At 40.8% G+C, this 14,368-nt stretch overlaps 1 protein-coding gene across 1 annotated transcript; it reads left to right on the forward strand.

The window, feature by feature from the left end:
* The first annotated feature begins 1,438 nt into the window (after window positions 1-1,438).
* Window positions 1,439-14,112, forward strand: MTHFD2 (methylenetetrahydrofolate dehydrogenase (NADP+ dependent) 2, methenyltetrahydrofolate cyclohydrolase). The gene is made up of 8 exons (XM_043603727.1): window positions 1,439-1,629; window positions 6,282-6,466; window positions 8,295-8,417; window positions 9,319-9,471; window positions 9,946-10,053; window positions 10,912-11,004; window positions 11,383-11,508; window positions 12,993-14,112. The coding sequence occupies exons 1-8, from the start codon at window positions 1,529-1,531 to the stop codon at window positions 13,154-13,156; spliced, it is 1,053 nt and encodes a 350-aa protein (XP_043459662.1). The 5' UTR covers window positions 1,439-1,528; the 3' UTR covers window positions 13,157-14,112.
* The last annotated feature ends 256 nt before the right edge of the window (window positions 14,113-14,368 follow it).

Genomic DNA, 14,368 nt, shown 5'->3' on the forward strand with positions numbered 1-14,368 from the left:
AGTTAAATTTCTGTGGAGTCAAAAGTTATATGTGGGTTTTCGACTATGTGGAGTGTGCATCCCTAACCCCCCTGTTATTCAAAGGTCAACTGTATATGTGTGTGTGTGTGTGTATATATATATATATATATATATATATATATATATATATTGAACCATTTGAAAGTTGAAGACATAATGCCCCTTTATTTCTAAAGGCAAGTACATTCTCTTATGCAACCACTATATGATTAGTTAAATCAGGAAATTACACTGATACCATGCTATTAGCTGACCTACAAAGTTTATTAATATTTTGCCAGTTTCCCTGTAATATCCTTTATAGCAAGGAGAAAGAAAAAAGAAAAATGAAACAAAGAGAAAGAAAACCATTTTTTTTTTGTTCTTAATCACACATTATGTTTAATTGTCATGTCTAGACTTCTCTAATCTAGAACAGGTCCTCATTCTTTGTTTTTCATGACTTTGATATTTTTCAAAGAGTACAGGCTGCTTTTCTCGTGAATGTCTCTCGATCTGGGATTTCCTTGTGATTAGATTAATGTCCTCTAGTAAATTCCAAAATTTTAGGAATGTGGCTTTTTCCTGGACTGTTTGTTTTAATATTCCAGGTCTGTGTTCTCTCCTCTTGGTGTGTAAATGAAAAAATCTGTAACAGTTTTCAGGGGACTTAATGGCTTAGAAAAACCATTTCATTCAATTTTCAGACTTAAGATTATTAGGTGATGCATCCTCCTCAGTGCACCATGTGTGTTTGTCCCACTACTGATGGTCTTAACTTTGATCACTTAATTAAGGTCATGACTGTCAGGTTTCCATATTGTAAATTTACTATTTTCCCCCTTTGCTATTAATAAGTATTTTGTGGGAGAGACACTTTAAGATTATGCAAAAAGGGTGGCCAGATAAAATACAGGAAGCCCAATTTAATTTTAATTGCAGATGACCATCGAATATTATCTTAGTATAAGTATATCCCTCTTCCCAAATTATTTATCTGAAATTCAAATTTAATTGAGTGTCTTGTATTTTTACTTGCAAGATCTGGCAACCCAGTAAGTACCTACCTCGTTCCTAATCCAGTTTCACCCAGTTGTTTTGACATCTATCGGTGATCCGTTTTTACTATGATTTTGTCAAATAGTTTCTTTCTATCATTCTTCTGCATTTATTAGTTGGTATTCTGTCTATCTTCCTATCCACTCTTTACGGTGCCTGGCACACAGTAGGCGCCCAGATAATTGTTCAAGCAATGAATGAACAAACTCTTGTTCGCGTTAGCCGGGCTTCCGTGACACTAGCTGTGTTTGGCAGGGGCTTGCCTTCCTCAGCCAATCTCTGCAGGCTATCGAAGCTTCCGAGCCTTTCAGGGCCTTGCTCCTAGCTCTTCTTGCTCCAATCGTAAGCAGGACTTTACTGGGAAGGGACCAACGGGTGCGGGCGGGAGGCGGGGCCTGCCACGCGGCCGCGGTATAATTGCGCTGCCCGCGCGCGCGCTTCTCTCCTGGCGCGGACACCGGCGCGGGTGATGGCTGCTCCTTCCCTCGTGTCCACGTTGGCCATCCGGCTGCTCCGGCCCGCGCAGAGCTGCCATCTCCGTCATCGCCCCTTCCACCTCTCGGTAGCTCGGTAAGAGGATCGGGATCCAGGTCAGCGCCGAAAGCTGAGGGAACCGAGGGCGGGGAGCCGGCCGGGCTCCGGAGGGGCGCTGGGGGACGTTCTGCTGAGCATCTCCGTCTCGGGCGGTGGTGGGACGACGTGGCAGTTGCGCGCGGCCCCCGGCTGCGATCTGGGCCATCGTTCCGTGGGATGGGCTGATACCCGGAACCGGCCTTTTAGAGGAAGCAGGTCTCCCGCAGCCCCGGGGCGTCGCCCTCTCTTGGGGTCAGTCCGTCCGCAGGACGGGGCCCACGGTGCGGAGCGAAGGGGCAGGCGGGCTCTGGGGCGCCCCGATTAACGCAGGACTGTACCGAGGTCACTGGCCAGAACCTGCCGGCCGCCGTTGGCTGTGATGCCGAGCCGCCTGCGGAAAGCAGAGGGTACGCTTTGGCGAGCGCCGGGAAGGGCTCTGAATGAGCAGCCTTCAGTGAGAGTCCGGACCCTAGCGGCGGAGGGGGTTGGTGCAGTCTGATGAAATCCCGGAGCCGGCTTGCTCGCCGGGTACCCGCTCTTCCCTCCTCCTTCGGGAGGTGGATGTGGCTCGGGCTGCTCTTCTGGCTGCCTCTTTCCCCTCCCAGGAGAATACATGTGCTGTGTTCACCAGGGCTTTGATGCAGTCCACCCGGAGTTGGTCTGCCAGGCTGAGTAAACTGAAGGGTTAAATATCCAAGAAAAGGAGAGAAAGAGCTGTTTGCATTTTCTTAGGGAGGTAATAGGTTTTTTCCTGATCTTTCGGGACCTCAAACTCCCATTCTTAAACCTAGGTTGAAGGGTCTTCAGGGGGCCTGTGATTTGTCACCCTAAACCTGCGCACTCTCACGCCCACCTTTAGAGCCTTTGCATTGCCGGCGATCTAAGCCTTGTACCAGCAGCTCTTTCTTTCATGCAGGCATTGCGCTAAGCTGTGTGAATTCAGGGGTGATCAAGTCTTCTTTCCTTAATGGAATTCAAGGGGCAGAACACATGTGTAATTTCCAGTCAGTGTAAAAATGTTATTAGAGGCATTGCCAAGGTGCTGTTGTAACACAGAATGCGGATTAATACGTTTTTGAAAGAAGACCCAGGACACTCAAGACTTCTCTTGGTCTTACCCTGTCCTGCCTTTCCAGTCCCATCTCTCATTACTGTCTGTTCACCTCCCTCTTGTCCCCTTCCTGAGTTCTGGCCATGTGTGCCTGTGGCTTTCATGACTGAAGAGATTTGTAAGGATCCTCAATTCATCACCTAGAAAACTGGACCAGTTTGTTCACTCTCCAGTAACAAATGCCCTCCTTTGACTTGCCTTTCTGAATGAACAAGTAGGCTCCACATCTCTGAAGGCAATACTGTGTTTGGTGTTTATGGTTTCCTGGTATTGCTTTGATCACTGCTGGCTAGTAAATGTAAAACAATGATATGTTTTATGAGTCTGTGTGTATTCCTTTTTTGCCGAAGAGGGGGTTGGCAGAGAGTTTCAGGAGCATAAACTCATGGTTGCAGAGATAGTACTATAGTTTAGGACACAGTGGGGGCATAGGGAAAAATGGACTTTGGAAGCAGAGGTTTGAGTGTGTTTGAATCTTGTTTCTACTGTCCTCAGTTTCCCCTTCTATATACCAGTGTTAGTATAATAACCCCAAGGTAACTGAGAGTAATGTATGTAAAATTCTTAGCAAAATATCTAGTATTTAATAGATGTTAGTTCCGTCCCCCTTTGTAGCTTTCTTTACTCATTACTGGTTCCATTAATTAGTAGATAACTGAAGTCTTTCTAGGATAACCTGATCAGGAATCATAAAGTGCACCTGAAAATTTTTTTATGGAAAATTACAGTGCTGTAAAGCTATTGAATTAGGAGAGTAAAGATACTACTGAGTTGGCTTTTAGTTTTGAATTTTATTTGAACAGTCCTTGTGACTTTTTTCTAGTCTGTTCATTCATTATTTTATTTTATTTTTTATTCATTCATAATTTTAATGGAAGATTTTCTAAACACATCCGTGAAAGCATTTAATTCTTAAATAAGTGTTAGTTAATATAGTTAATACATTTTGGATTCCCTGTGGGACTAAGTTGAACCTCTGTTTCTTTTGGGGTAGCAGTTATTTTATCTGCCCTTTGGCAAAAGAGATGATGGGAAATTAGGTAATGACTCACTGGCAGGACTGTGTTTCACATTCTGCAGAGCTGTATATGCAGAGGAAGGCTAAAACAGGTTCTGTTACAGAAGATACTCATTGTGTTGTGGCTTTGTTTTTGGTTCTTGTTACTCTTTGACAGTTTTTAAAAAGCTAATTGGCATAACATCCAGAACCTGCCTTTGGGACTTGGAACACTGGGTTCTCTCAGAACCCTGTGTCCTTAATTTGAGTATATCATTCTTAGCCCCAATGTGCTGCTATCATTTTCTCTAAGTTCATTGCTTTCAAAAGGAACCTTTTAAGGAAGGGTAGTTTAAGACTTTCTGAATATTTATACATGTGTATATACGTTTACACACATATCCTTATGAGTGTATAAGTAGATAAATATATCTATTATATATTAAGGATCTGTGTGTGTGTGTGTGTGTGTGTGTGTGTGTGTGTAACTAACCAATTTCTCCAGGGTTGGGAAATGCATTTCTGGACTGGGGCTATTCCCCAGGATGTTGCCAGAGATGTTTGTGTTCAAAGCCCTTTGAATTAAGTCCCCTTCAGATGTAATTCTGAAATAGATTTGCAAATGTGAACATGTTTTCAATTCCTTAATATACCATGGGTATAATGAAGTACTATTATATACTTTGTGCTATGCTAGTATCATTACATAAAATATGGGTAAAAGTACTTCGTTTACTCTAAAATCATATCTTTTTAATACCTCCCAAGATACAAGTACAAATTAATATAAGGTTTAAATGTAAAATTACTGCTGTACATCTAAGACATTTTCATTTGGTTTAAAGCAGGTATTTAATCTTAATACAAATGGAAAGGAAGCATGGATGGCTTAAAGACTGTTGGAGCTTTAAAATTCCATTGTGGTTAACAGTGGCATTTATGTATGTATGTATGTATGTATGTATGTATGTGTTGTAACTCACCACCCTGAGAACAAGAGTCACATGCCAGCCAGACACCCCTAGTTAACAGTGGTCTTAAGAATTAATCATTTCTGGGGCACGTATAGAGCAAGTAACTCTTGATCTTGAGGTTGTAAGTTTGAGCCCCACACTGGGTGTAGACATTACTTAAAAATAAAATCTTTAAAAAGAAAAAAAGGAAAGAATCATATCTGACCTACAAGATAACTAGTACCTTGATGTTATTATCCCTGACAATTAAATATGTGCTGTAAGGGGAAATTGTTTCAGTATTTCAAATAGTTGTGTATCTCGGCCTTGAGGTTGGAACATTCTTCATAATACTGAGGACAAATCTAAAGGGGACAACTTGTTTACACTGAGACCTTTATGCTTAGGGAGCAGATGCTAAGAAAACCAGGAATCTTCCACATTGGAACCCAGGAAGAGCTGCATAAACAGTTCTTATCGGGAAGAGATGGCCTTTCAGAGATCTGAACATGATTTGGGGAACTGGAGGTTCTTTTGGACCCTGAGTTTTCTCCATTGCCTCACCCCCAGTAGCAGTTTCTGCATCTCTTGCTCTGTCTACCATGAGTGTAACTGCTGTTTTCTGTCTTTGCTTTTTTCTATGTCTTTCTTCGGGGCCTCCCACCAACAGGTCCCCTGTGGTTCTAGTGTGTGAATGTGGTTTGGGGAGAAGCTCTTACCAGTCTAGGTTAACTACCACTGCTTCCACTTTATTGAGCTTTTGTACCAACTGGACCACTGGCCTGCCTAGAAATTGTCATCCTTGATGTCAGATACTCACTGCTAGTCGGTCAGCTGTGGAAGGGCCATGGGGTTTCGGGGTAGAGCACACTGCCATCCATGAGATGGAACCTCTACTAGTCTCCTCCCACACCTATTCTTACTAGGAAAGTCTTCTCCAGGAGGGGCTGGGGGCAGCAGTTGTTATTTTGAGGTTTGACCTGTCCAGAATGTTGTTTATTGGTTTAATTGCATAACATAATTTATATATTTGAAAGCATCATAGAAATTAAAAGCCAATTGACTTAACTGGGAAATGGTTTGAAACATATGACTGGATGCGAATAACATGGGCAAAACACAGACTACAAACGGTATATAAGTGCGTAGGAAACCCTGTTTGACCCCATAGTGATGATGGGTCAAATAAAGCAATGAAAAACTTTTTTTGGTCTATCAATTTGTCAATGATCAGGAGGCAGAATGGTGTGGCAGGAAGAGCCTGGACTCTGGATTCAGACAGATCTGGATTTGGGAGCCAGCTTGCCAAGTCCTCACTGTCACTTCACTCTCTGAGCTTCAGGGTGATAATGATAACTATTTCTGTCAACTTTATCTTCCTGAACATGTAGCTGGACACAGATTTACCACTTTGAACCTGGCCTGCAGATTTCCATTGTCCCTCAGATTAGGCGCCATGTGTTTTAATCTACTTTTTAAGTTTGGGGTATTTAATAATTTTTATTTATTTATTTATTTTATAGTTTGATCTTTACTTCTCACAAAAATTTAAGCTCTCTGGTTTTGTGACTGTTGTTGCCTTCCACAGAAATGAAGCTGTTGTCATTTCTGGAAGGAAACTTGCACAGCAGATCAAGCAGGAAGTGCGGCAGGAGGTGGAAGAATGGGTGGCATCGGGCAACAAGCGGCCACACCTGAGCGTGGTTCTGGTTGGTGAAAATCCTGCGAGTCACTCCTACGTCCTCAACAAAACCAGGGCAGCGGCAGAAGTGGGTATGTGTCACTCTCAGACTCTGACTGCTGCTAAACTGTGGCTTACCTGAGGCAAACTTCATTGTCATTCATTATTTTGTCTGATTAGAAGACACAGTCAGAGGAGGCTAATGTGATTGAACTGTATCCAAAATGTTGTCATAAAGAAATCCAGCCTATCTGCTGGGGAGGTTTACAGACCAGGATGGAAGGAATATGGTTGGTATTCTTGGTGCCTTCTGGAATGTAAGCTAAATTCTGTGACATTGACAAGTGACACTAAACACAATCTACATTTGCTTTCCTTGAGCAATAATGCAAGTCTGGCTGAGATGTTTGAGTTTGATTTGGTTGAGGAGACCTCAGTGATGTGGCCTAGAACACCATCCTAGGCTTGAAGGAAGTGACTCTGACTTCTAGGAAATAGGTTTCAGCTTCTCCAGCAATTGAGCCCGAAGCCAATTAAATCATGCAGGTTAGAGGTGGTTAGAGTTTTGAATGTAGAAGCCGAGGGTATGGGTGATGGAAGGTTTGTGTTCTAGGTCTTGTTATACCACAGACTTCCTGGTCTCAGTTCTGCCTCTCCCTGCTCCTCTGTGGGTCAGTGGTGTGAGCCCCTGGTGCCTTTCCCTTCTGAGAGTCTGTGAAACGACGTGTGGGTGGACCATGAGCTTTTAGTACACTCTGTTCATTACCACTGAGGATTGAGGCTTCCTGCCCTTTTCTTTGTTGGTTTTACTTATTTCTTTTTTTAAATTTAAATTTAGTTAACATACAGTGTGATACTGGTTTTAGGAGAATTCAGTATTCATCACTTATATACTTACCCAGTGCTCGTCACAAGTGCCCTCCTTAATACCCATCACCCACCTAGCCTATCCCCCACCCGCCTCCCTCCATCAACCGTCAGATTGTTCTTGTTAAGAGTCTCTTGTGGTTTGTTTCCCTCTCTCCTTGTTCCCCTTCCCATATGTTCGTCTTTTTTGTTTCTTAAATTCCACATATGAGTGAAATCATATGGGATTTGTTTTTCTCTGATTTATTTCGCTTAGCATAATACATTCTAGCTCCATCCATGTCATTGCAAATGGCAAGATTTCATTCTTTTTGATGGCCAAGTAATATTCCATGATACATGTACCACATCTTTACATTTTTTTAATGTATATTTATATTAGAGAGAGAGAGAGACAGTGTGCAAGTAGGGGAGGGGTAGAGAGAGATGGATACAGAATCTGAAGCAGGCTCTAGGCGCTGAGCTGTCAGCACAGAGCCTGGTGTGGGGCTCGAACTCACGAGCCATGAGATCATGACCTGAGCCGAAGTCGGACCACCCAGGCGTCCCTATACCACATCTTCTTTATTCATCAGTCAGTGGACATTTGCTCCCCTTTTCTTTGAAAAACCTTTAGAACCTCTAGAAAATAGCAAGCTGTGGCTTTTTAAGACACTGGGAGGTAGCACAGTGCAGTGGAAAGAACATGGACTTTGGAACTGGAAGGATTGCCTTCACTGCTAACTGGCTTGTGTTTCAATTTTGCTGAGTCTCAGTCTCCCTGTCTGTAAATTGAAGTTAATGAGGATAGCGTAGAATAATGTGTAGAATTGTCAAGCCAACATTCTGTAGTGTGTATATTTGTGAAGGTACCTTTTTAGGTGCCTTGGGAACTGATTCAGGCTTTTAGCTACCAGGGTTGAGTGTGATGAAAACATTCTAGGTTAGAATACCATGGCAGGCAACATAACATTGCTCATTAAATGCCTCAATGTTGGCTCCGTAGCTCAGGGGTTAGAGCACTGGTCTCGTAAATGCCTCAATGTTTTTTTTAACCTTGAAATAATCTTATAGGAATCAACAGTGAGACAATTGTGAAACCAGCTTCAATTTCAGAGGAAGAACTGTTGAATTTAATCAATAAACTAAATAATGATGATAATGTAGATGGCCTCCTTGTTCAGCTGCCTCTTCCAGGTGAGTTTTGGGCTCCACCACTTAGAATGATTTCTGAGGAGTAGAGGATTCTTAGTTACTTTATATACCTGGCCCCTCAAGTGGATTTGACTTAAAGGGAGTTAAATTCAAAAGAGTGAATATTTTATTAGATATCCACAGCCCTACTCAGAATACTAATTGCTCCTTAATTTAGTATTGAGATTATTTATTTATTTATTTATTTGATTAAAAAAATTTTTTTTAATGCTTATTTATTTTTGAGAGAGAGACAGAGTGTGAGCAGGGGAGAGGCAGAGAGAGAGGCAGACACAGAATCTGAAACAGGCTCCAGGCTCTGAGCTGTCAGCACAGAGTCTGATGCAGGGCTTGAACCCACAAACTGTGAGACCTTGCCCTGAGCTTAAGTTGGATGCTTAACCGACTGAGCCACCCAGGCACCCCTATTTATTTATTTATTTATTTATTTTTAGGTCTTTTTTAAAAAATTTATTTTGAGAAAGAGACAGAGAAAGCAGGTGGGGGAAGGACAGAGAGAGAGGTAGAGAGAGAATCCCAAGCAGGCTCCATGCTGTCAGTGTGGAGCCTGATGTGGGACTTGGACTTACAAACCATGAGATCACGACCTGAGCCAAGATCAAGAGTCAGACGCTTAACCAACTGAGCCACGCAGGCACCCCTGGTATTGAGATCTTGATACAAAATGGCATTGGAGGGAAGCAGTTGTACAAGAGGATATTGGCTTTGATATTAGCATTTGTCTTTGCCTGGTGTGTGTTCCTTCTGTGCAGACAAACAAGTAAATCACAGAGGCAAGTCGTGGAAGGGGAACTGGTTTGCATGATAAACCAGATAAGTTGGAGTCAGACCGTCGTAACTATACAACAGTGACTTAAGGCCACTGCTCTGACTTCTTTTTCAGGGCACATGGACGAGAGAAAGATCTGCAATGCCGTTTCTCCAGACAAGGATGTTGATGGCTTTCATGTAATTAATGTAGGGCGAATGTGTTTGGACCAGTATTCCATGTTACCAGCTACCCCATGGGGTGTCTGGGAAATAATTAAGCGAACTGGTAGGTCTATCCTATAGTTGTATGTCTGTGTTAACTATTATAAAAATAGTACTTACAGATGATAAAAAGTCCTACAGTAAGCAGAATGGATGCTCCGATACTCCAGCCACACATCCTCTAGTCCTGACCCCAGAGCCTACCTCTCTCTGCAGTTGCCTGTTTTGACTGTTTGCCTACTTTAACTTTGTTGCTATTTAATCCAGAAGCCCCCATAAAGGAAACTTAAGATTTGGTTGTGTTGATAGTGCACACTCCTATAACATTTTGTAGCTTACAGGGTGCTTTCTCTCTCTTTTTAGCCTTCACTCTATGTAGCAGGTGATAGGCCCCATTGACTGATGAGGCAACAAGCTTAGTAACTCCCTTTGTTATCACTGGTTTATGTCCAAGGCTATCTGTCTGCCTTTTTCTTTGGTGCTCATTCTAAGATAGTCTAGCACTCTTTTTAATGCAAATATATATATTTCTTCATAGGCATTCCAACCCTGGGGAAGAATGTGGTTGTGGCTGGGAGGTCAAAAAACGTTGGAATGCCCATTGCAATGCTACTACACACAGATGGGGCTCACGAGCGCCCTGGAGGTAAGGCAATGGGGTTCTGAGGAGTGTTCCCTCCTCCCTTTTGTGCAAACCTTCAGAGGCTGTCCTATGTTTGTTAAACTTTGCATGTGTATTTATTTGATTTTGTTAGCAGATATTTGGCATATTTGGGGAATGATCTTGGTAGGACAGGCTGAACTCGTGTCACCTGAGACTTTTAAATGCCTTTATTAGGGACCTACTACAGAAATGGATATGCCTCAGAATTAAATTTGAGTTTTGAGTGTAAGCATGGTTGACGGTAATTACACATTTTCCTTTATGGCTTGGATAGCTGGGGCTAAGAAACAGTTCAAAGTTAGTATCCCATTCTATGTCATTTGATAGAAAAAAAATCTGAGACCATTGCAAAGGATTGACTTGAAAAGGCTGTAGTGTGTCATTATGTCAAGTTCTGTGAGTTTGTCTGAAAAGCCTCATAAATCAGTTATCACACATGATTATCATATGATCTTACATGATTACATCAGAAATAATGGCAAAACTATGTACTTCCAAATATGTTTCAGCACGCTTATTTTTTTAAACCTTGAGTAATTCTAGTGACATTGTGCTTAGGAAAAGTAAAATTCTTGAAAGGCTGCTAAATGGGATAAGGAATAAATTTAATTATATATCATTCAAAAGGATAGAGAGGATGAGGGGATGAAAAGTTATAAGAAATTGGGCATTGATTTCTGAAAAGTAAATGATACTGAGCTGGCCAGAAAATATGGTACATGAATTAAGTCAATTATTTTTTTCAGAGATGGTGAATTTCTAAAATGGATTGGTTAATTAAGACCTAATCCAATCTCAGCTTTGATTCAGAAATCAGGACATCTATGTTTTAACTCCTAGGCGATGCCACTGTTACAATATCTCATCGATACACTCCCAAAGAGCAACTGAAGAAACATACAGTTCTCGCAGACATTGTGGTCTCTGCTGCAGGTATGAATACCGGGGAGGGGATGGAAGGACAGCCCTTAGAATCTTAGAATTTGCCTGCCTCTCTGCTACCCCATTCCCATTCCTTTAGAGATGACCCTGTGAGCTGCCCACAAAGATGAGGTGGGAACTGTACGCGCGGTGTTGGTTTTTGGCTTTTCACTATAGACTTGGTGGGTAATGTTACTTCAAATGGGCCCAAATATTTCTGTTCACTGTGTGAAGTTTCAGTCGTTCCTTGGTTAACAGTTTTCACAGGTTTTCACGAAATAAGCTTTTTACTTCTTCCATGTCCCTTAAAATTGAAATCAGATAAGACTGTGACAGGTGGAATCTTTCTTTCGGTACTAGTGACCATTCCTGTCATTCCTGTCTCTGCAGGCATTCCAAATCTGATCACAGCAGATATGATCAAGGAGGGAGCAGCAGTCATCGATGTGGGAATAAATAGAATTCAAGATCCCATCACTGCTAAACCCAAGTTGGTTGGAGATGTGGATTTTGAAGGTATATGGTATAATTTTCTTAAAATATAAAGTCAGTAAATACTACCTTTAATGGACATTTAGGACAGATCATTTACTTTTTCTTTAACTTTTAAACTTACATTACTCTGGGGGCGCCTGGCTGGCTCAGTTAGTAGAGCATGCGAATCTTGATCTTGGGGTCGTTGAGTTTGAGTCCCATGATAGGGGTAGAGAGTACTTTAAAAAAAACAACAACAAAAAAAACCACTTAGGTTACTCTGGTAATTTAAAATGTATCCCACATGAATTAAAGAGAAATCTTTTAAGAAATGGTAACCATTCTAGAATCATTTTAGGATGTTTATATCATAAGATTATGGGGACCAGCTATAAGCTTTTCAGGAAGGTGTTCATTCTTTCTTTAGGGTTACTTCATAGTTGAAACGACTTCATGACTTAACAAGTCTGAAAATTTAATGAAGTGACTTTCTGACATCATTCAGTCTCCTAGAAGGTGTTACAGATTTATCATTTTCACATTGAAAGGGGAGATCACAAACCTGAACCTGTTAAAAATGGTCCAGGAAAAAGTCACGTTCCTGACTTTTGAAGTATACTAGTAGATTTCTCCTTTCAGTTTTTAAGGTATCATGTTTATCTCAATTTTATGCTGATAAGTCTCTTTCTAGCTTTCCATTTCTAATAAGCAATCAGAGACAAGGCTAAGTGCTTAAGTATTTTTGCTTTAAGATTGCATTAAAAAAAAAAATCTTCTCGGGGCGCCTGGGTGGCGCAGTCGGTTAAGCGGCCGACTTCAGCCAGGTCACGATCTCACGGACCATGAGTTCGAGCCCCGCGTCAGGCTCTGGGCTGATGGCTCAGAGCCTGGAGCCTGCTTCTGATTCTGTGTCTCCCTCTCTCTCTGCCCCTCCCCCGTTCATGCTTTGTCTCTCTCTGTCCCAAAAATAAATAAACGTTGAAAAAACAACAAAAAAAAAATTTTATAAAAAAAAAAAAAAATCTTCTCACTTTCCAGAAAATTACTTTGTTTGGTGCTTTGGGTAAACAGTATATAGTTAAAGAAATCTAGTAAATAAATAGTAAAAAAATAAAATAGAATAAAATTAAACTGTTGTAGGTAGGTATTATTAATATATTAATATTAATAACATAAAAATAATTATTATAGTTATACTTCACATACAGTTAACCCATCCAGGTATTTCTTTTGAAATTGATTTAATATGGAGGAAAAGTATGACTAGTAAATTATAGATTATTTAAATGTATAAATATTCATTGAACAACTCCTTATTATGTGAATGTTATTTTATTAGTATGTTCAAAAAGCTTTACCCCTGAGTCATGTAGATGTGATTTTTTTTTTTTTAATGAGTTTGAGGTTTATGAAGGTGCTTACATATATTCTTGCTTTTTCTTTAAATGCTTCTTCCATGGTATGTTAAAATGCATACATTTCCTTTGCTATAATTAAGGCAGTCTGCCTATCCTGTTTCCATATAGGCGTCAGAAAGAAAGCTGGTTACATCACTCCAGTCCCTGGGGGTGTTGGTCCCATGACAGTGGCGATGCTAATGAAGAATACCATTATTGCTGCAAAAAAGGTGCTGAGGCTTGAAGAGCGAGAAGTATTGAAGCCTAAGGAGCGTGGAGTTGCTACTAATTAACTGTTGTGTCTTCTGTCACAAACAACAGTCCAAGCCAGTTCAAGAGGCAAAACAGGCCAACAGAAATGCAATATTTTTTATTTATTTTACCGAAATGGTTTAAAATGATGCTTTGTATTTATTGAAAGCTTAAATGGTTGGGAGTTTGTGCACAGAACTCTGCAGTACCTCACCACGGAGCACGCCAGTATCCTGCTGGGTCGTGTGATCCAGCCAAGAGAAGCCATCAACCTAGTGATTAACATGGAGGACATTGTCACAGTGAGAACGGATGCTTAACTTTGTCAAGCCACTTCAGTTAAAATTTGCCTTTTCTAGGATTGCATTTCCCAAGTGCTATTCCAATAAGAGTTGATACTCACTTTAGGTTCCAAACCTTTTGAGTTCAACTGGTTAAACCAAAGGAAAAGTGTTGCTAGAGAAAATTAGGGAAAAGGTAAAAAGGAAGAAATGGTAATTGAGTAGAAAAAAAGTACTCTAATTTACATACATAATGTATGTAAAAACTACATGTTAATGGTGTCCTAAGCTGTCATTTCATGGCTTAGTGTTGGGAAAATGTTTAGGGTGGTTCCATGTGTTGTTAGTCCTCGTTTTATGTGCATTTACATTCATGAGGTTTCCCATTTTTTTCTAGGATTGAAAGGCTTATTTTATAGATTTGTGTGTATTGTCATATTTGGCTTTTCCTATATCCTTAAACTTCATTGTTACATCTTTGTACTGTTGAGGGTGTCTGTATGTTTCCTTGGTATATCTTGAAACTATTTTTGAAAAACAAAACTCGGGCTTGATAATCATTAGGGCAGCTTATAGAAGTATGCAACTTACTTTTCCACCAAAGACTTGTCAGCAGCTGCCTGCTTTGATGTAACCTGTTGACTTTCCCCGATGGGTTTTTGAGAACTTAATATTGAATTTAATCAGACTTTCTGATTAAAAGGGTTTTCTGTGTGTGTGTGTGTGTGTGTGTGTGTGTGTGTTTCCCCATTTTTTTTTTTTAATAAAACACTTCTGACTGGTGTGGAATGAGTTTCCAAAATACCGTATCTTCCTGCTACAGTTTTAGTTGTGTCCTAATCACAGTTAATCTTTTTCATTGGATGTAACTGACATAGATATTCTTGTATTCGGTGACACCTAATCCTGTGCCTTAAATTGATACAAAGCACGGTGGAGAAACAAGTCTAGTCCTTTTAGTCTTACATCCCA

This window comes from Prionailurus bengalensis, chromosome A3, assembly GCF_016509475.1.
Source record: "Prionailurus bengalensis isolate Pbe53 chromosome A3, Fcat_Pben_1.1_paternal_pri, whole genome shotgun sequence".
Classification (NCBI taxonomy): domain Eukaryota; kingdom Metazoa; phylum Chordata; class Mammalia; order Carnivora; family Felidae; genus Prionailurus; species Prionailurus bengalensis.

What these genes read in the sequence shown, in the direction of transcription:
- MTHFD2 (XM_043603727.1), top strand. Translation starts at nt 1,529, where the DNA reads ATGGCTGCTCCTTCCCTCGTGTCCACGTTGGCCATCCGGCTGCTCCGG. An exon ending in TTCCACCTCTCGGTAGCTCG is followed by an intron (nt 1,630 to 6,281) that starts GTAAGAGGATCG and finishes TGCCTTCCACAG; the next exon opens with AAATGAAGCTGTTGTCATTT. An exon ending in CAGGGCAGCGGCAGAAGTGG is followed by an intron (nt 6,467 to 8,294) that starts GTATGTGTCACT and finishes ATAATCTTATAG; the next exon opens with GAATCAACAGTGAGACAATT.